The following is a 21,664-nucleotide window of genomic DNA, read 5'->3' on the forward strand; positions in this document are numbered from 1 at the left end:
TCACAAGATGCTTACACACACATGAACACATACTTATTACTTCATGGTTTTTGACTCAAGGCACACAGGCCTTGGTGATTAGAGAAAGTTGTCAAGCTTTTAGAGCCAAGATTTTGGATACCCAAGACCAGGAGTTAACACTAGCTACCGTCAAGATCTGATAAATACAAGTACCAAGCCTGCTCAGAAACTGCAAGAGAGAGGTCTAAGAATCTCTGGCCACCTGAGAACTCTAAAGGGGTGGAGTCGGCAGACCTGCTGCTGGCAACTACACCGGTGCTCTAACACCAGAGGGCACCAGCCACAGCTGGCTCCTGCCTGCTACTCAAGATTACAAACCATACAAATGGTGCCAAAATATGATACAAACTGGTCTTTAAAAAAAAAAAAGTCCTGATGATAATCTGTTATACTCGAAGATCAGCGCCTTATCCAGCCTTCGCCAGAGAGGCTTCCTGTCACTAGATGGGACAGATTCAGAGACCCACAGCCAGACATTATAGCCTAAGTGGGACGTCCTCATCAATCGCAGCCCCGCAGAGCTCAGGGAATCCCACTGGATTCACCAGGACAAGGGCCTCTGAATCAACTAAGCAAGGCACATATGCACTTTAGAGACTGAGGCAGCAAACACACGACCACACGGGTCTGCACCAGGCCCTTTGTGTGTATATTATTAACAGGGGTGTTCACTTAGTCTTTTTATGGGACCCCTGACTATGAAAACAAGTGGGTCGCTGGCTCTTGTGCCCGCTCTAGGGATTCTTTTTCTCCTGGTGGGCTGCTATGTCCAACCTCAATATGACAGTTTCTGCTTCATCTTTTGTTACAGTAGAATTCTAGCAGAGCCATTGTATGTGGCAGGAATCCCTGAGTGGTGGCACCTAAGCTTGGAAGTAGCCTTTTGTAAACAGCAATTGTCTGTTGTTTTTCCTGAAAGAGTAACATAACCTTTGTGTAACCTTGTCCTGAGACACTCAAGGCAAACAGGAAGACTCGTAGGGCTGAAAATTCCTTAGGTGATGATTTCTTCAGACAACTCCTGGATCAGGTAAGAGATTTTGGTGTGTGGAGACTGACTCGCTAAACATGCCTTCTAAGGACCAACAAGGAAGCTCTGCAGGGCAGTCAGTCCAGCAGAGGCTGAGGAGCCTGACTATGCAGTGTCTCCTAGATCACACGGTGTAACTCAGAAAGCTTGACATTTTGTCATGCTTAGTTGTTATCTCTTAGAAGCTGGCTCTTTTGTTTTGTTTTCTTGAGACAGGGTTTCTCTGTGTAGCCTTAGCTATCCTAGAACTCACTCTATAGACCAAGCTGTCCTTGAACTCAGATCTACCTGCCTCTGTGCAGGGATTAAAGGTGTGAGCCAACACACCCAGCTGCCTATCAGTTATTGAGGTTATTTCACCCCTCCCACATTGTTAGCAGCCTACTACAACTTTTCTACCACCCCAAAGTTTCTAAGTCTGCTTGAGATCATTTTATTTTGGCAGCAGGACTGGTTTGAGGAACCAGTAGTGGCCAGACTCCACTGCTGCCTGCCATCTGGGTGCCAGATGCTGGATGGACATCCATCCAGCAGGAGGCGCTGTTCAGCCTGGATCGGACATGGCTCTAACATCAGGCTGAAACACCATCCCAGCCAGGCAGCAGGGGAGTGTGAGCCCTCAACTTGGTGTCATCAGCAGGAAGAAATCAAAAACAAACACAGCGATGGTTACATACTTTTAAGCTAAAAGTTGTTTGAATAAGAAAATAAAAGGCAAACAACATGGTTTGGCAAAGACTTTTTAAACTTTAAATTAAAAAAAAGGGGAAGATTCTTAAACAGAAGATCCAAAACTTGTTTGAAGAAATACTAAAGTAAATAGTTAAAAAAAAAAAAAGAAAAAAGAAAAAAGACCCAAAATGATAAAAATAAGACATATCCTCCATAAAAATCTGATCTAAACTATCAAGTCATTCATGGCGATTCAGTATTCAGAGCTTGAGGTGGCATTAACAAAACATAAAAAAAAAGTCAAGATCCGGCCATTTCGCTGGTGGCCAGTGCTGAGCGCACTACAGTGCCTGGTCCCCCACCTCCTGCAGACGGACGGACGGACGGACGGACGGCCAGGCCATTAAAGCTCTTCCTTGGTCCTGCTCCTCTTTGTGGCATGTTCATCTATAAACTTGCTCAAATGCTCCAGATCTCTGTCGCCACCTTCAAATTTAATTGGGTTCTTTTTGTCCCCACTGGGGGCAAAATAGATGGTGGGGAAACCCTCCACCTTGTATCGGTCGTTGGTGATGTCATTGGCAGTAGCATCCATCTTGGCGATGACCAAGTCCTTCTGGCCCTTGTACTTCTTGCCTAGGTTGGTGTAGACAGGCTCCAGCTGCTTGCAGTGCCCACACCAGGGCGCATAGAATTCAATCAGGACGTCCTTTTTGGGGTCCATCACAATGGCGTCAAAGGTCTTCCCCACCACCACCTTGACTGGCCCCTTGTTGTTCTTGGGTACTGGCTGTGATTTGATGACTGGCTTTAGTTTTCCTGCCAAACAGAAAGAGGAGGTGTCAGTACTTAAAACACTGTGGATCCTGCTACTCTACCCAAGGCAGGCAGAGGCAGCCTGAATCACTAGCTACCAGGAGCCCTTAGCCCCACTCACAGGTGGGGACTTGGCCCCTTTAAAACTTTCCCAACAATGGGCAATATTCTATAATAAAAATATCTTCACTCTCCCAGTCCCTACAAAGTCCAGTCTAACAGAGACACTGACCAATGCAGGAGAGCTATTGAGAGCACCAGGACTCAGTCCGAGAACCTGGTGGGGAAAACACCAACGTTGTGACGACAAACCCGAGTGGATACGCGCTCTCGTATGTCCCAAATGGTTGGCAATTAGGCGGTTTGCTCTGTCAGGACCATAAAGAAATCTCATGCCAGGAATCTCATGCCAGGTTCTTCATGTTCACAGCCTGCTTCTAAGAGCTTTGAAAAGCTCCCAAGTCATGCCTGCCCCTTCTAGAAATTAAACCGAAACCTGCCGACCAATCAAACTGAAAACAGATGGAGGAGGACTGAGGAGGCACAGGGACGCGCAGCTACAGTAACAGCTGCCTGACAACGAGCAAAGGACGGAGAGTCTGTCTCTATTCTCCCGACCCTGAGGGACAGGAGAGGGAAAACCTAGAGTAAGACTCCAAGCACAGGTGGTCGGCAACAGAGAGGCTCTGAGTCACGTTCTGAAGTCACACAGGCTTCAGCTGCACCCGACCGACCGACTCCGCATCTGGAGATGCCTCCTGGAACCCTCGTCTAACCATAAACTGTAGTTTCCTTAGGCTAATGCTACTGAATGAGCCCTCACCTGGCGTTTGTTTTCACAGTAAATGCTAGAAGACTTTCCAAAATGAGGAAACACTAAACCTCCCAAATGTTCAAAATAACATTTAGGTTGTCTCGGTGCCTCAGAGTTTGAGGGGCACACTGGCCCTTCTTCAGGTGACTAAGTCAGGGAATAAGTTGGAGAGGACTTAGGAGTAGGGAGGGGTGGAAGGGGAGTAACGGGATCTACAGGGCTGTGGAGAGGATAACGGGATCTACAGGGCTGTGGAGAGGATAACGGGATCTACAGGGCTGTGGAGAGGATAACGGGATCTACAGGGCTGTGGAGAGGATAACGGGATCTACAGGGCTGTGGAGAGGATAACGGGATCTACAGGGCTGTGGAGAGGATAACGGGATCTACAGGGCTGTGGAGAGGATAACGGGATCTACAGGGTTGTGGAGAGGATAACGGGATCTACAGGGCCGTGGAGAGGATAACGGGATCTACAGGGCTGTGGAGAGGATAATGGGATCTACAGGGCCGTGGAGAGGATAACGGGATCTACAGGGCCATGGAGAGCAGAGTGGGCGTCTAGGTGTCTCCCTCTATCATGTGCTACCTTATTCTTGTTTTGTTTTTTAACTATTCATTCATTCTTGAGAAAGAGTCCTTTGCTGGCTTGGAAGCTCCAGGGAGTCACCTGTCTTTGTGACACACAGGTATGTATGACTCCAACTCACCTTTTTTAAAAGCTGTGACAAATTCCCGGAGAACATCTGAATCAAACTCCTCTGGCTCCATGGCAAACCTCTTCCCACTCTCATCCAGGATGGCCACGTTGACATCCTCTCCACTCTCACTGAGTCCCAGGTCCTTCACCTCCGTGGCATAGTCTTCCTCGTCAGCAATGGCGAAGGTGTACTCAGGGAAGTCCTTGGCCACCTCCAGGACTTTGTTACGCCAAAACTGAGTAGCTGAAGCAAACACAGGCTGTGAACTAAGGAGCTGACAGAGTAACTGTCCTGCCCTGAACTGAGAGATTCAAGATTCGGCCACTGATATTCTCTGACAAGGCCAAGACCCAGAGGGACCTCAACCAGAAGGAAAGGATTTCTGGTATAGCGACACTGTGTGAGCAGGTGGCTTATGTTTAGAGATTCAACTTAGCCCAGCAGAGCTGGGTACTGGAGCACAGCTGTCTGGGAAGAAGCCTGCTCAGCACCCGGTCTGCCACGTCATCTCTAAGAAGGTACTAGGCTTCACTTTTTTCTAATCATCTATTTTCTCTGTTGTTTATTTTGTTTTAGTTTTTATTATACTATACATAGTATAAATATACTATGTATATTACACAAGTAAATGTGTAGGTCAGGGAACAACTTGTAGGAATTGCTTCTCTGTCTACCATGTAGGTCCTAGAGCTTGAACTCATGTCCTCAGCATTGGCACTGAATGAGCCAACTTTCATTTCACCTGTTGAGCCAACTCTCTAGCCCTGGGTTTGACTCTTAGCTCCCCTTTTACTAAATCAGGAAGGAAAAGGGCACTACACAGCTCAGAACTAAAAATCCTATGCTAGAGGCAAAAATATGCCCACACCACTACCTTTAAGGGCCCTAGAGCAAGATTTCTAGGAGTGTAGCCCCACCCTACAAAGGCATCGGCAGGGTCTCTCACCAGCTCTGTAATCAAAGCTGAAGTCCACGCTGTAGTATACAACCACCAGGGGGCGCTTGCTGTATCGCTTAGCATCATTCGAAGTCTTTCTATGGCCCACCAGGGGCAAGGCGTGTTTCACCACATAGTCCTTAATGGCTGATGCTTCTGTGGAGCCCTGTTTCAAAGAAGGCATAGATGAGAGCAAGCACAATGGAAAAGGAGCTTTAGCGAATATGGCTTCAGAGTCACTGTCAAGCACAGATGTTTGTTTTGAAATGTTGAGAACAGGAGGGCCAGGTGAGCTCACTCAACCCCATCCAATCACTGTTTCTTCTGACTGCAACTCCAAACCCAAGGAGAAAAGGCGTAGGGGTCTTAAGCAATGAGTACAGGTGGACTGAAGCATGCAGGTCTTCCCATATTCAGTTAGCTGAGCTCCACGAGGGCCCTGAGATCCCTTTTATAGACGACAAGGTGAGATAAAACTCCAGCTACTAAGTGGCCAGGCAAAGCTTTGCGGCTGGCCACAAGCAGCCACACCTTTAATCTTCAGATTGTACTAGAGAGCAGTGAAGCCTCAAATTAGAACTTAGAGCCAGTCAAAGCACATGGTTGGTGAGCTGATCAACCACCGAGTCCACCTCTTTTCTCTTGGGCTGTGTGCTGAGGGTGTGGCATTCACACAAACAGCTGTACTTAAGTAGGCTCAACAATAGACTCCTTTTCTTTTTTCTTTTCTTTTTTTTTTTTTTAAAGATGTGTTCATTTATTTATGGGTACACTGCAGCTGTCTTCAGACACACCAGAAGAGGGCATCGGATCCCATTACAGATGGTTGTGAGCCACCATGTGGTTACTGGGAATTGAACTCAGGACCTCTGGAAGAGCAGGCCGTGCTCTTAACTGCTGAGCCATCTCTCCAGCCAAATGACAGTTTCTAAGGGGGCACAGAACCCGGGTTTTGGAGACTGGGGGTCACTAGGACTCACACTTTGAGACTCAAATCGAGCCCTTTCCAGATACCGTCTCTCACCCGAGGGTAGGTAAAGCCACTTTCTAACTGAAGAAGTGTGTACAAGCTTATTACCTCACATTCACAAAGTTCTATACTAGCCATACAGCAGAGAACACAATGAGCCCACGGTTCCTGTGTAGACGGGGAAGTCAGGGAGCAGATGGCACACAGGGCTGAAGCAGCAGTGCGCAGGGCAAGGTGTGAAGAGGGCCTGTTCTGACACCAGTGGCGAGTGTGCTGCAAAAGCAAGCCAAGCAGCCCTGGAAGCTGCCATAAGGCGTAAGCCTCAGGTCCAGGGGGAACGGGCCAACGAAGCCCTTAACCCGAGCGAGACGAGGTTCTCTCAGGGAGCAAAGCCAGGAGCAGGGAAGCAATGGCAGGCTGCAGACCAACTAGACTACGGGGAGCTGCTCAGCCTTGCAAGCTTCCCGGGCTAAGCGTCCCTTAGGATGTGCTGAAGTGCTAGAAGCAGTGTGACCTCTAGGTCCAGCATTCCAAAGGCAGAGGCAGAGGATCTCTGTGAATTCAAGGCCAGCCTGTTCTATATAGTGAGTTCCAGAAAAGTCAAAGACACATATTGAAACCCTATTTCAAGAAAAATTTAAAAAGGTAATTAATATACCAAGGTGACTCCTGGCAAGCTCCTGGGTATAGACTACTATCCTTTCCTTATCTCTCCCTCAACACCTGTACGTAAATATGTACTAAAACCTTTCCTTTTAAAATAAACTTCAATTTTATCTCAAAATCTCAACCAACCAACCAACCAACCAGCCATTCCACCAACGATCTGGGCACTCTCCTGGGAAAACACACACACACACACAAACACACACACGTGAGAGCAGTGTGTGACCATGAGGGTCCACAGCCCCTAACAGGACCCCTGGATCACACGGCCTACGACTGAAGAGGTGGAGGAAGAGCTGAGTGCAGAACCTGACTTTCTGTCTGTGGCCCACTTGCCCCACAGGGTCTCATAAAGACCCAGAGCTCAAACACCAGGTGCCTCGGCACACTGGGATCAGCATCATCAGGGGAAAATCCAATGCAGCTATTCACTGACTGTGCTCCCACCCTGTGCTCCGAAGCCTAAGAGTGGGGTGAGAAGCGAAGGCTGGGAACGGAGGTTTGAGTACAAACGAGTGGAACTCTTCGAGAGAATCAGAGTACGAGGTTTGGCTTTTCTGGCTGAGTGAGGTGTGCCACAGAGGGGATGGGCCTGAAGATTTTGGAAGCTCTTGGTGCCAGGCCCAGTGTCTGCCTATGGACCAGGACGTGCCTGTCAGCAATGCCTGTTATGTTATACCGTGCTCCCACCAGGGTGAGAATGGACTACACCTCTAAAACCACAGGCAAGCCCTGGTGAATACCTTCCTAAAAGAGTTGCTTTGGTCATGGTGTCTCTTCGTAGCAATAGAATAGTGACTAAGACAGGTATGCCACACCCTGTGGGTAAAGAAAATTCCCCACATTTCAAAGACCAGATGCTATGCGTGCACAGGGACTGGCGTGGCTCACCGCACCTGTGCAGAGCCACACTCACCTGAATGTCCATCAGGCGGACCCTGGGCTCATGCTTGGACTGGAACTTCTCAGGCTGCATCAACACCAGCGTCCCCTGGGAGACTTTCAGGAACTTGGCGATTTCAGGGCTGAAAGTGTGGTGAAACTTGTAATCTTCTCGCAGGTTGTTAGCTGACAAATTAACAGAATACATTAAACTGATTAAATAACAGTTTTATGACCCTCATTGGCCAAGCAAGTGCCTGAAGAGTGTGAGTGCCACTGTAAATCCTGAATGGAGAATACGCAGAGCTAAAGCACACAAAGGAGCCTGGCTTTAGAGTTCAGCACGAACTCTCAGAATTTGTGAGAAATACAAAAACACATTCACAGAAACTTAGAACTATTTGTTTGGAGCAAATGTTTCCTTCTGTCTATGACAAGTAGCAAACTGGAGCTCAGGACGACAGTACCTTTCAGAGAACATGCAAGTTCCACATATTCCAGGACTTTACACTGAGGTTTCATACCTAGTGCCCTTCACAGAGGTTTTGAGCTCTCATCCTGAGATTAACAACTTTGCATTTTCCAGGCAGTGGTGGCACACGCCTTTAATCCCAGCACTTGGGAAGTAGAGACAAGCTGAGTTCGAGGCCCAGCCTGGTCTACAGAGTGAGTTCCAGGACAGCCAGGGCTATACAGAGAAACCCTGTCTCGAAAAAAATGAATAAATAAATAAAATAAAAAGAACTCTGCATTTAGACAAATCCCTTGGTAGGCTGGACTTTCGTGGGTAAATTCTTCCTGATTAGTCAAGAACAGATGATAGATAATTAACCAATGAAGACCAAAGAAACATGAAATAAACTGAGCTCATCTCAAAAGTTTTGACAAAACACCAGACTGAGTTGGGTAAAGATCATATCTTCAATCCCAGCACCTGGGAGGCAGAGGCAGGCAGATCTCTGTGAGTTTGAGGGCAGCCTTGTCTACATAATAAAACCAGGGCTACACAGAGAGGTCATGTCTCAAAACAAACAAATCACCAGCCTGAATTGAAAGGATGCGCAACTGTTGCTATGCTGCAGAGACATCAGCACAAGGTGACAAGTGACACGCTGAAAGGGTAAGGAAGCAGGCTACACCTGTCCTGTGTGAGGGGGGAAATGAGGAACAGGTGGTGATGAGGATCTTAAAACTCACAAACACTGGCCTGATGGAGTCAGTGTGTGACCACAGTTTTAATTAACTAGCAAGAGCCAGGACCTGAATCCAGGCCCAAGTTAGAGGTGCTGTTCCAAGGTCAGAGCTGCCCTTTCTAGGAGAGGAGGAAGGCAAACTACTTAATTAGCGTGATTGTGTGGGACGGGGAGACAGTGCAGCTGGTCTTACACTCCACCAACTAAGACGCCACAAGGACCTGGCCACAGCCTCAGATCGAGGCTGGAAAGCTTATCCCCCAGTGCTTGCCTGGTTCTGCCATCAAGCATTTGCTGCACTGATGCACTCATATGTTAGAGCATTTGCAGTTTTTCTGTTGCTACAGTTTGAGTCCAGGACCTCATGCATACTAGACAAAAACCCAATCCTAGTTTTATGCAAAACAGCCTACTTCCCCAAAGCCTCAGGAGTGAGGCAGGCAGGTACTCACCAGCATCCTGATACTGCAAGTAGGCCGGGTCACCGTCTCCCTGAAAGACCCCAATGATGACTACGTCATCCCCATCCTTCAGGAACTCCTGCACCCGCTTCAGGGTCAGGACCTCCTTTGAGGGAGGCCCGGACTGCTCGACCATGTAGTCAACAATTCCTAGGAGCAGAGCAAATGTCTGAGAAAGCCTTGCAGCCGGCCACATCCTCTAGGCCCCAGCCTACAACGGACATTTCCTCCCCGCTCTACGAGGGAGGTAGCAGCCATACCGTATTTCTCTCTTGGGCCATTGTAGTCAAAAGGCCTTCCTTTGCGGAAAATTTTCAAAGTAGGGTAGCCAGAGACATCGAACCTCTTAGCCAGGTCTGTCTGTTCGGTGGCATCCACTTTGGCTAAGGGAATTGGGGGGGAGCGCTTGCTCAGCTCCTTGGCAGCTTTCTCATACTCAGGGGCAAGCTTCTTGCAGTGCCCACACCTGCCGAAAGGAAGTCAAGCCATCAGGAATCCGTCCCAGCACGGATTCATTATTATCTAAGTGAAGTGCAGAGACCAGTCCCATGGGCACAAGGACCTCAGTCACATCCACCGAATCGTGGAATGTCTCCTAGGTGAGAATGCCAAGAAGGCTCTACAGACACGCTAAACTGCTAGAACATGAGATTCCTGTCATCGGCATACACGTCCTAGAGGCCTGTGTGTGTAGACAGGGGCACAGCAAACAGGTAGAACATAAGACAAGGAAAAAAGCAAGAGAGCCAACATCCTAAGAAGGGAGAGTTTCTTAGGATCTGGGGACTGTCAACAACATAAATCAGGAATGGCTTCATTGACAAGGTGACAGCTAATGCTGTTTTGGCCTTTATCTAACATCAAGTACAGACATGGCAACAGATTAGCTGGATCCAGGGGCTGAGAGAGGTAACAATGTGAACAAAGACAGGATTAGAGTGTAACAGAGTCTTGGCCTACAGACCAGAGCAGGAGCAAGAAGCACTTGCAATTAAGATTATGATCAACAAAGACTGTGTAGGGGCACATGCCTATCTGACTGGCACCCAGGTTTATTTAACCTTTGGCAGCACACAAACCACTAAACAAAATATTACATACATACATACTCTATACCATGAGACCCTGATGACTTTTATCTGCTCTCAGGTTCTCAGGTCATCCCAGTTAATGTAAACACTGTCTTCTTCAGGTCCTTGGGAAACTCAGTGAATTAGAGGGTGCACGTGAACTATCAGCGAGTAAAGGACAACTCTCTTCTGAGGCACCATGAGCTCATGAGGTGCTTAATGAGCTTTCTATGCTCACAGTTTGCTACACACAGCTCCTGAGTGGTCACTGTGGAGGTTGGAATGAAATGTCTGTCCCCTGTCTCCCATTTGAATGCTTGGTCCCTATTTGGTGACACTGTTTGGAGAAGCTTAGAAGTTGCAGCCTTGTTGGAGGAGGTATGTCACTAGAAGTAGGCTTTCAGAGTTAAACGATTCCCACCATTTTCTAGTTTGTCCTCTCTGCTTCATTCTGGTGGGCAGCAGGTGGCCCCTGCTGCCAGGCCTGCACTCTGCCATAATATGGTCTGTTTTCTCTCTGGAACCATAAGGCCACACAAACTCCTTCTTTTATAAGCTGTCTCTGTCACGATCTTTCCACACAGCAAATAGTAGTAAAAGTCATAGAACCGAGTGGGTAGGTGACCCACCAGTACAATGTCATGTCCCACCTACCATGTCAGGCCTCCTCTTTAGTAGTGTAAAGACTGTCATCTCTTCAGCACTGAAGGTGGGTTACAAAGGGCCACTGGCTTATCTGCTCTCCCAGTATACTACGATATTTCCTTCCTTCTCCCCCAGTTCGTTTTCCTTTTGGGCATCCCTTTGTGTTGTCAATTCATCTTACACCCAACAATGAACGGATAAGGCGGTTTTTGCTGCAGAATCAAGAACGCCACAGGTTTGGGTCACACAGGCCCTGCCTCAGCCAGGGTAGACTAGCTCCCTGCATCAGCCACAGCCTCTGGAACTCTCTCTGGAACCGTAAGGCCACACAACTTGTGTAGAGCATGCTGGCCTCAAATTCCCAGAGACCCACCTGCCTCTGCCTCCCAGGGATTACAAGCGTGCCCCATCACTCTTTTGCCCAGTGCTCACATACACAGTTCATAATTTAGCCTTTATTCCAGTCTAAGTGACCCATCCAGACAAATGCTAAGTCTGCTCAAAAATCAAAGCCCCTGGCCAAGGAATGAAGAATTCACCAAGATGCTGCCACAGATTATTTCCTGGGAAGTGCAGGGGCTCCCAGTGCTGTATTCATCTCCCTACAAGTCCTTTTTCATCCAGGTGTGGTAACGCATGCCTGAATTCCAGGACTCAGGAGGTTGAAGCAGGAGGACTGCTCCAAGTTTGTAGGCCAATCTAGGCAACAGAGCAGGGCCATCTTAAGAAACCAAAAAAAAACAGGCCGGCAAGATGGTCCAGCAGGTAAAAGTGCTTGTCATGCAAGGGCTTGACAACCTGAGTTCAACTCCCCAGGAAAAATGGAAAGAGAGCAAGCATTTCACAAAGCTCTTACCACCGGGCACATGCTGTGATACATATACCTGCATATGTACGAGAGAGAGAGAGAGAGAGAGAGAGAGAGAGAGAGAGAGAGAGAGAGAGAGAGAGAGAGAGCGCACACACACACAGACACACACGAAGTTTAAGGCGAGGACCCGCTTCCGTCCATATGCGGTCCTCCCAAGATTTACAGTCCCAGAGCTGCCTCGACCTTGCTCTGTGCACACCTCGCTGCTGGGCACTGCAACCTCCACCAATGCTTAGCAGAGTTCTGAACGCTCATTATCACAGTATCATGAATCTGACTGTTAACATACCATGGGGCATAGAATTCCACCAAAATGATGTCTGCGTTATTTACGACATCATCAAAGTTATCTTTAGTCAATGAAAGAGTGACTTCAGGTGGAGGTGTCCAATCAGGCTGGGAAACTTCTCTGACTTTGGCAACAATTTCTAAAAAATAAAATAACAGAAAAACATGAGACTGATTGTATGATGAGGCTGGGCGTCTCCCTCTCAGCGACCGCTCCATCGCGTGCTGTCTCTCCCTTTGTTCTGCACCACGCTGATAACGGATGAAACCTCTGAAACCCTAAGCAAGGCCCTAATTACCAACGAAATGTCTTTTCTAAGAGTTGCCATGGTCATAGAGTCTTTTCACAGGATCAGAACAATAACTATGACAGATACTTATTAATCAATCTTGCAACATTCCTGCAACATGTATAAACTATTTACATGCTCAACCATGTACATCTTGGCACCAGATCACAGGCATTAAATGTGGGCAAAAATCTAGAAAATTTCAAACTGTAGAAGCTCCTATAGCTAAGGTTGCAGCGGAATCACCTGGGACATGTGCCTAGGGGCTGATAGGATGGCTCAGTGGCTTGAGGCACTTGCCACCAAACCTCAAGACCTGAGATCAATCCTCAGGACACATATGGCAGGAAAGCCAACCCCTATAAGTTGTCCTTAATCTTCATATATACACCATAGCATGCCTATAATCAGCACCCATGCAGATTAAAAAATGTAATAGTTTTTATGGCTTCATTTCAGAAATGGAGTCAATAACGAGTGGGTTGGAGAGCTGGCTCAGTGGGTAAGAGCACCGAATGCCGCTCTTCCAAAGGTCCTGAGTTCAAATCCCAGCACTCATGCCCTCTTCCGGTGTCTGAAGACAGCTACAGTGTACTTACATATAATAAATAAATAAGTCTTTTAAAAAAATTAACTGGAGGGGAAAATAATACATCCTTAAAAATAAAAATAGCCAAGGTAGTGGCACGGGGATCTCTATGAGTTCAAGGCTAGCCTAGTCTACAAAGAGAGTTCTAGGACAGGCACGGCTACATAGTGAAACCCTGTCTCAAAAATAAAAAATAAACAAAAATAATTAATATAAATAAGTAGATATATAGATAAATGGGCCCAAGCTGCGGAGTAGCACAAGTGGTAGAGTGTTTGCTTATCATGTACGTTACTCTGGTTTGATCCCCAGCACAATAAATAAATAAAAATAAAAAAAATAAACAAGTGATCCTTAGGGCAAGGAACTGTAAACTTTCTTCTTTACTACAAATATCACCAAGAGTCAAGGGGACCAATCTTCACAGGTTCACTATACAAACTGCCTGCTCCTGCCCACACCCACACCCGGAGACCCTGAGCCAGGTGACCAGGAAACAACCATTAATTACAATTCACTCAGAGGGGATGGGGAGTCTACTCTAGCACAAGCGGCTCTAAAGGTTCCAAAGTAGGCCAGAAAGCCTGGTATTAAAACTGGCTATTGTCTTGTTCTCCCTTTATATTTTTTTCAAGTATGGACGTATATTCAAAAGAGGGTGGGTAGACACGCATGCCAAGGACTTAAGTTGTTAAGGCTTGTCCTTGGCTAAAGACAACCATTTGTATGTGTGAGAGAATGTGTGCTTTCTTTTAAATGTATATATACCAGTGTACGGAGGCCAGAGGTCAACCTTGAAGGGTGTTCCTCAGGTACCATTCCCCACCAGCTCCCGTCCCAGAGCTCACCTTCCTGGGTCCTGGAGCCGTCGTAGTCGACAGCCTGTCCCTTCTTCAGGATCTTGATGGTGGGATAGCCACTCACATCAAATTTGCTGGCCAACATGGATGCTGAGGTTGCATCAATCTTCGCAACAGCAATGGGAGGATCATTATCCTTCAAAGTACTGGCAATTTTCTCATATTCTGGAGCAAACTGCTTGCAGTGTCCACACCTGAGAAGTTTAAGGAAGAAGAAAGAATTACCTGTATCCAAGGAGATTGAAATACAACAAGGCATTGAAAAAAACCAGAGGCTTTGAGCTAGAGAGATGGCTCAGCAGTTAAGAGCACTGACTGCTCTCCTGAAGGTCCCAAGTTCAAATCCCAGCTCACAACCATCCATAGTAAGATCTGACGCCCTCTTCTGGTGTGTCTGAAGACACCTACAGTGTACTTACATACAATAATAAACAAATCTTTGGGCCAGAGCTAGTAGAGCTACAGTGTAATTATATACATAAAATAAACAAATCTTTAAAAAACTTATTTTAAAAAAGGAAGCTTTATGGAAAGACTTGTAGTTTAGATACCATACAGACAACAAATTGCTTTTGCAATTAAAAAAATATATAAAGTAGCTGATATATAAAATACAAATAAAACCTCAAAACTGCTAAAAGGATCACTTGTAGAAAATAAGTTTTAAATCACACATTAGATAAATAATGTGAGACTACCTCAGAAGTGAAACAGAGAGAGCACAGAAGGAGGAGAAAAGAACAGAAGGGACTATGAAATGCAAAACAGCACAGAGAAGTGGGAGGAGTGTAACAGTTCCCATGCACAAAGGCATGCTGGGTAGAACAGGAAAAGAACTTGAAACCTAGACTGCAGTTCTCCGGTAGGGGCTGACTAAGGCTACCTAATGCCAGCTGGAAGAACCGAGTCTCTGGTTCCCAACACCCTGGCATCAAGTTGAAATCCTAGAGCTGGTGAGATAGCACAGCAGGTAAAAGTCACTTGCCACCAAGACTGAAGATCCCAGTTCTAGCCTCTGGATCTACAATGGTAGGAAAAATGACTCCGGCAAGTTGTCCTTACTTCTACAAGCATGCCACAAACAAAATGAAATCATCAAAATAATAATAATAGCAATACTACTACTAATAACAATAATAGCCCCATCTCAAAAACAAAAAGTAATAATAAAGTAGTAGAAAAAAATGGAACAGCTGGAGCTCTTGTGATCGGACCCTTCATTCACTGGGGCCTGGAAGGCCTGAGGTCAGTCACAGAACTGTCCAGCTGTGGGGCCAGCCAAGGTGCCGGTGCTCACCATGGTGCATAGAACTCCAGTAGCACTGTATCTTTGTCAGCCACAAAGTTATCAAAGTTTCCATCATTTAGGACCCAAACACCGTTTTCTTCTTTAACTTCCAAGTCATCTTCATCTTCTTCATCTTCCTCCTCCTCCTCCTCCTCGTTATCCTCAATGGGATTTTCTGTATCTGAAGCATCATCTGACCAGAAAAGACCCATGCTGGTTAAGAAACCCATGACTTTCTCCTTTACAATATGCCAGAGGACCAAACTCTTACGACAAGTCACGGTGGCTGTATATCCTTACCCTAGAGATCGTATTCCACCTCTGTATACCATATGACTACTTTACATTCCAAGCAGGGACACAGATATAGCATTGGGATGCCATGGAATCAAAGCCCACTGTCCTGTGTTTTCCAGAATTTCAATAAACCTTTCCCAGTGACACTTTACCTGCCTATTCCCTCCAAATATACAGATACCCAAGATTTATTCTCTGTTACATACATAAATCCTACTTCTGAAAGAGCTGTGTCATTCCACTTCATATTCTTTTAAAATAGCCCACAGGGCTGCTCCTTCAGCAGACAGCTGGATGGGAAGGATGCTTTTCTTAGAAAGCCAGCCTTGAGTAATATTCCAAGAGGAAAAGACTTTGAAACAATGACAACTTTACAGACTTACGGAACTAACGTGCATCAAATACACATGAAAAATTATACTTTGTTGGAAGCAATTTCCCCCCAGAATGCAGGAGAGTGTTAATTGTGTTAACTTTTAAGTTGTTCTTTCCAAACTGCAGCTACAACAAAGCATAAAACTCTGGGTCTCCCTGACTAGTTTCTCCACCGACTGTCCCAGCTGTAAACAGATCTTTGTGGAGCAAGCACACTATTCCTTTCACCCTGAAGCCAGAGTGTGTCAAAGGGCCAGTTCTTTTTTTCAGGAGCTCAGTCAAGAACACTGCCGGTTAGGTTACTGTCTGGGGCCGAGTGCACGCAGGGCCTGAAACCTGCTCCCAGGATCCGGGAACCCGGGAGACTTGTGGAATGTATGAAGTAACCCAGTGCTGGCTCTCTAACTGTAGATACATGAAGACCCCCCTGTATCTCACCCACACCCCCTCGCACTGCTCTTCCACAGCTCTGAAGCTCTGGGATTGTCTGGCTAGCTTTGATCATCATGGACTTTACCAATCTGCAAAATCATTACAAAATGAGGCTCCACCTCATCTCTACCACTCATATCTTACTCACTTCCCCACTCCACAACCATTTCCAGCCTCACACATCCTTTCCTCAATTGAGGCCTGCATTCTTCCTTCTGTTAGAGGTGAGAGAAATAGCTCTAATATGCCCCCTTTCAGAGTAAAAGCCAAGCCGGCTTGCCAGCTGCTACCTCCTTCTGGGCACCATCAAAGCAAGTGTTAAGGATGGAGATGAATTAAGGAGACAGGCTCTCAGGAGGAGCAGGGTAGAGAGGATGAGGGGCCCTGACTACTGAGTTTGACATCTGACAGTACAAGGGTAGCTATTTACTGCTTCCATGATACATGCTTTTTTTTTTTTTTTTTTTTGGACAACTCACTAGGGAACAGAGGACAGCTTCCTCAACCAGGTTTTGTCCACAACTTCCCAGGATGCTCAGGAACTGGGGAGACAGGGAGGACGTACAGGCCACACAAAACACAACAATCTTCCTCTCTGTAGTACTCAGAAAATGGTACCTGGTCTACTGACATACTTCTTTGAAAGAACCAGAACTAAGTCATAATACACAGTCTGTTGATATTGATCAAAGCCACGCGGCTGCTGTTCCAGGAGGGCTGGTGATCTAAGCTTACACTCAATCTGAATTCATCGGGCTGAATCCATTCTCACCTTGACCGGCAACCCACACCTTCTGTAGTGGTATTCACAGCAACCTTCTTCTGGAACCCTCAATATTTATCACTAAGTCCACCAGCTCAATGTTGTGGGGATATCAAGAGGTTTGCCTACTACAACCTAACAGGAAGCACCTACTGGCCAGTTTCACGTACGTTACACGAGTAGCCCCGTAATCACAGGGGCTTTCTAAAAGACTGAGTACTTCCCTCTCCCTAAATGATCTGCTGGATGCAAGGATGCTTTGCAACGTATGCCTGTTTGCCACCGCATCTGTGCATTTAGGAGGCTGGAGAAGTTGGGTAGGGTTTATGGACACCGGAATTCATCCTGGCTACAGGCTATGTGTTCTAGTCAGGGACTAGAGAGAAAGCATTCTGAAATTTAGTCCCCTCTTCAAGCTGGGGAACATGGCTAGGAGAGGAAGGGGATTCTGATGGTCCACCCAGTTACAGGAAGACTTACGTGTACAGTGAAAATAACACAGCCTGGGCACACCTTTAATCCTGGCACTCAGGAGGCAGAGGCTGGGGGATCTCTAAGTTCAAGCCTGGTCTACAGAGTGACTTCCAAGGCAGAGAACTCCTATCTCAAAAACAAACAAATAAAAAGAAAAAAATCAGAATTAAAAAAAAAAAAAAAAAAAACAAAAACCTGAAACCATGCAAGCTTGGTTATCTAAGATTAAATTTTTAAAATTTTAATGTGAGATTTTACTTCTGAGTGTTTATTTCTGTTTTTAAAGTTTTATTTTTAAAAGTATGTGTACGTACATACGTACGCATGAGTGCAGGTTCCCACAGGCTCTGTCCTGGAGCTGGAGTTAACAGGAGCTGTGAGTTACCTAATGTTGGTTGTTAGGAATCAAACTTGGGACCTCTGGAGGAACAGAACATACTCTTAACCACTGAGCCATTTCTGCAGCCCTCAGGGTTGTCTGGTTGTGATAGAGATCAAATTCAGGGGCTTGCACATCTGAGGTAACTGCTTTACCGCTGATTGACATCTCCAACCACTAGTGTTTTAATGCTATTTATGTTCCCCTGATTGGACTGCACTTTTAAAGTCAAACTTTTTAGCTTAGAAAAACAGATCCCAAACTTCCGAGTACCTTCTGAAAGGGTGCGGTCTCTTTTGGCATAAAGCAAATGCAACATCTCCTTCACATCCATCTTCACATCCGGTCTACAACCACCAAACAAACCTGATGACCACACTGCATCCCTGGCCAGGCCAGGCACAGGTGGCTACTTTCTGTAAGGATGTCCCCACCTCTTCAGCAAGGCCACACTCCACCTTGCCCAGGAGGAGCTGGTATTGGCCGGACAAACAATCATTAAGCCAACCTCAAACAGTATAGAGTGAACAACAAAAAACAAAAGCCGACCACTGCTCCTTCGCTACAGATGACACTCAGTGTGGACTAAACACAATGAGCGAAACTGCATCTCCCTCCCTTTGCAGGGCAACACCTTGCACATGCTAGGAAACTGATATATCACTAAAGCGCACTGCCAGCCCTACCAAACCTGAGAACCTAACCTGAGACGGCTGACTGTGGCCCAGAGACTCCAGGGATTCCTGGGTGCACCAAGAGCAAACTTTTCTCCAGGGACAGCACCAGTGACTCAAAAGATATACCACAGGCTAGTCTAAGCAACCTTTGAAATCCACTCACCAAGGCCTCTCAAGAATTCACTTTTCACAGTACCTGGCATTTTAACCCCTGCATAGAGGCAGGCAGAGCTCTTGGGTCAGCCAAGTCTACATGAGCTCCGAGCTATATAATGAGACTCCTTCTCAAACAAACATCACCCTACAACAGACCACTGTCTCACAACCAAGTACTTTTTGTTTTTTTTTGTTTTGTTTTGGATTTGGTTTTTTTCCAGACAGGGTTTCTCTGTGTAGCTAGCCCTGGCTGTCCTGGAACTCACTCTGTAGACCAGGCTGGCCTCGAACTCAGAAATCTGCCTGCCTCTGCCTCCTAGAGTGCTGGGATTACAGGCATGCGCCGCCGCCACCACCACCACCCGGCAACCAAGTACTTTTTAACACGTTCTTAAAGTACACACCAAACTACACTGGTTCTCAAACTTACATGTGTCCCCCACAGTCTATTCTGCCATGAAAAGTGAAAATTTTGCTTAAAATGCAGAGTCTGCCCTCTTTCTGTTTCGATGTATTTTGGGTCACTATAAGAAATGAGCAATCAGCTAGTTTGGATAAAAGTGCCAAGATGTCCTCCCAGGCAGGACAGAGACCTGGTCCCTTTCAGGAGTCTCTTCATTTCTACTCTTTCCTACCTGGGCAAAGACTCATGAATCAATGATCCACAGAAATCTTACTCAACCTAAGAGTATAAAGTTCACATTCCCCCACACACACACTTAACTTTAAAAATGGGGTTTGTTTATATTAGACTAAACCTAGTAGGCAACAAGTTAGTGGTTAGAGGGGTAAAGGAGAGGTGTCAATCAGACCTGATCTCTAGGAACAGAGATTTAACTAGTACTTCCTAATTTCAAAGTTCTTATATTTTCGGTGAGAAGATTTCGAAGAAAGGGTGTGGGCATAATGTCTAGGAGTTAAACCTACTACTGTTCCTTCTAGAATACGAGCATCACCAGCCTCGACTCTCAAAACCCAGTGCAGGGACTGGCAAAGAGGCGCTGAATAAAATGCTTGTATAAGGAATGGTGGCTCCAGTCTCCATAAAAAACGAAAACAAAGCCTGGGTTATTTCTACGTCTTGATGTAGATGCCCAATATCTGCGACTGCCTCTTCCAGGTCCTACTTGCGGCCATCCGGCTAATGTCTCGTTTCTAAAACCGGCTTTGGAAACCAAGAGTATTCTCCAGGAAATTTACTCACCAAAGGGGCAAATCTCAGTAGTGAGGGTAAAGGGACGAGTTGCGAAGCAGGCACTCGGCATGTCCCTCCATGTCCTAGTCTCGAGTGGGAACTAATGAGGCCCACACCCCTTGATTCGGCACTACACTGCAACTCCAGCAAGTTCGTTGCTCCAGGGTCACTAATTCCACAGGGGTGTGAGCGAAGCACCCTGTCAGGCCCCAGCGAGGTCTGCAACCCACGCGAGCTGCTCCCACCAACTCCGACCCGCCCACGCGCTCACCTTCGTGCGCATCTCCGGCGCTCGCAGCAGCCAGCAGCTGCGTCAGCGCCAAGAGCAGGAGCAGCAGCCAAGCTTTCCGGAGCTTCATGATAGGGTGCAGCTAGGCCTGCAGCCACGGGCCACCGCGCAGCACTCGCCGACCTCCCGAGCGACGCCGGAGCGCACCAAAACCTCCAGGAAGTTCAGCCCGGTGATTGGCTAGAGGCAAGGAAGCCGCGGGCCGTCCAATCCCCGCGCGAATCAGGGCGAGAGCCGTGGCGCCCCGCCCACGCCGGCACCTCCCCGCTGCCCGAGCCTTGCGCTCGGGCGCGCCCCTCTGCACGGCGTTTAAAACTCCGAGCCTTAGCGTGAGGTGCCCCCTTCTGATTGGCTGAACCGCGACCACCAATCACCGGCTGCCACTCGGTTTGCCCGGAGCGCCCAGGTCCGGGTCCGGAAAGAGTGAAAGAGTGCGGGAGAACAAAGGCACCCAGCGCGGCCCCGGGGCGGGCTTGAGCACCCGCGCGGAGGGTTGGGTTTGGCCTGCTCCCTTTGGCCGAGCTTGGCAGGAAGAACACGTGTAAGAAACTCAGGGGGAAGGTGGGGTGCAGGTGTAGGCGCTTCCTTCTGAGTCTGCCCTGGTAGGGGAACAAGTGGACACAACTACTCTCTTGGAAAAAAGAGAGATCAGAGACCTGTTCTCATGTTCTTTGGCTTCTTGGTTTTTCTGTTGAGCATATAAAAGTTTGAGTTTCTTTCTTGTATATTAGGTTGGGCGAGGACTATGAAATAGATTAATTGATTCAGACTGGGTGTGCTGACTCCACGTCTGTGACTTTTAGTGATATCCTGTTAGGGGGGAAAAAGGAAGAAGAAGAAGAAAAAAGAAAAGAAAAATTAAAACTTGGACTCCATGACTAAGTCTATGACTAAGTTAGATTCTTATCTGAACGTTGCCTTATATTATGATTTTCTGGGGGGGAAAAAGAGAGAGAGATAACCAGTCTAGTGGTTTAGATATAGATCTAACCATGAGTGTTTTGGAGAAGAAACTAGGTTTGCATGTCAGGAAAGAAGGCTGTGCTGGTATTAGGGTTAACACCTGTGGATTAGCATCTGATAAGACATAGAAGACAAATGAGGCTAAATAAATAAACTCAGAGAGTCCTGCAGTATTTTCTTATGTATACGGGAGGAGAAGATGAGCTATATTTATACTTTCCCCTGGGTTGTCGTTTCAGCACTATTAGGCTGTGTTCCTAGGCCATTTTGGATGTGTGTTTTCCTTTACTCCTGCAGATCGCTCTCTAGAGAAGTAGTCTATTGGGAGAGAGTTCCTTACCATTTATATTGTCTATCTACTGGTGTATCTGTGACAGTTCCAGCATGCACGTCCACAGCCAGAAGACCAGACAGGCACACAACCTACATGCTCTGCACTCATGAGGTTTCTATGATCGAGCCTATCTAGGTTAAACTGCATGACTACAGTTTCTTGTATTTTTCTGTATAACTCAGTGATGGTTCTACCATTATTATTATTATTATTATTATTATTATTATTATTATTATTATATTCTTCAGCTACTTTGGAGATTGAAG

The 21,664-nt window shown here is 46.8% G+C and overlaps 1 protein-coding gene across 1 annotated transcript; it reads right to left on the reverse strand.

The window, feature by feature from the left end:
• Window positions 1-1,775: 1,775 nt before the first annotated feature.
• On the reverse strand, window positions 1,776-20,387 carry Pdia4 (protein disulfide isomerase family A member 4). The gene is made up of 10 exons (XM_052173602.1): window positions 20,084-20,387; window positions 15,074-15,257; window positions 13,765-13,970; window positions 12,039-12,177; window positions 9,424-9,629; window positions 9,155-9,313; window positions 7,544-7,695; window positions 5,001-5,157; window positions 4,064-4,297; window positions 1,776-2,542 (listed from the first exon to the last, which is right to left on the reverse strand). Exons 1-10 carry the CDS (start codon window positions 20,169-20,171, stop codon window positions 2,127-2,129), a joined length of 1,941 nt encoding a protein of 646 aa, XP_052029562.1. The 5' UTR covers window positions 20,172-20,387; the 3' UTR covers window positions 1,776-2,126.
• Window positions 20,388-21,664: the final 1,277 nt, after the last annotated feature.

Source organism: Apodemus sylvaticus, chromosome 2 (assembly GCF_947179515.1).
Source record: "Apodemus sylvaticus chromosome 2, mApoSyl1.1, whole genome shotgun sequence".
NCBI lineage: Eukaryota > Metazoa > Chordata > Mammalia > Rodentia > Muridae > Apodemus > Apodemus sylvaticus.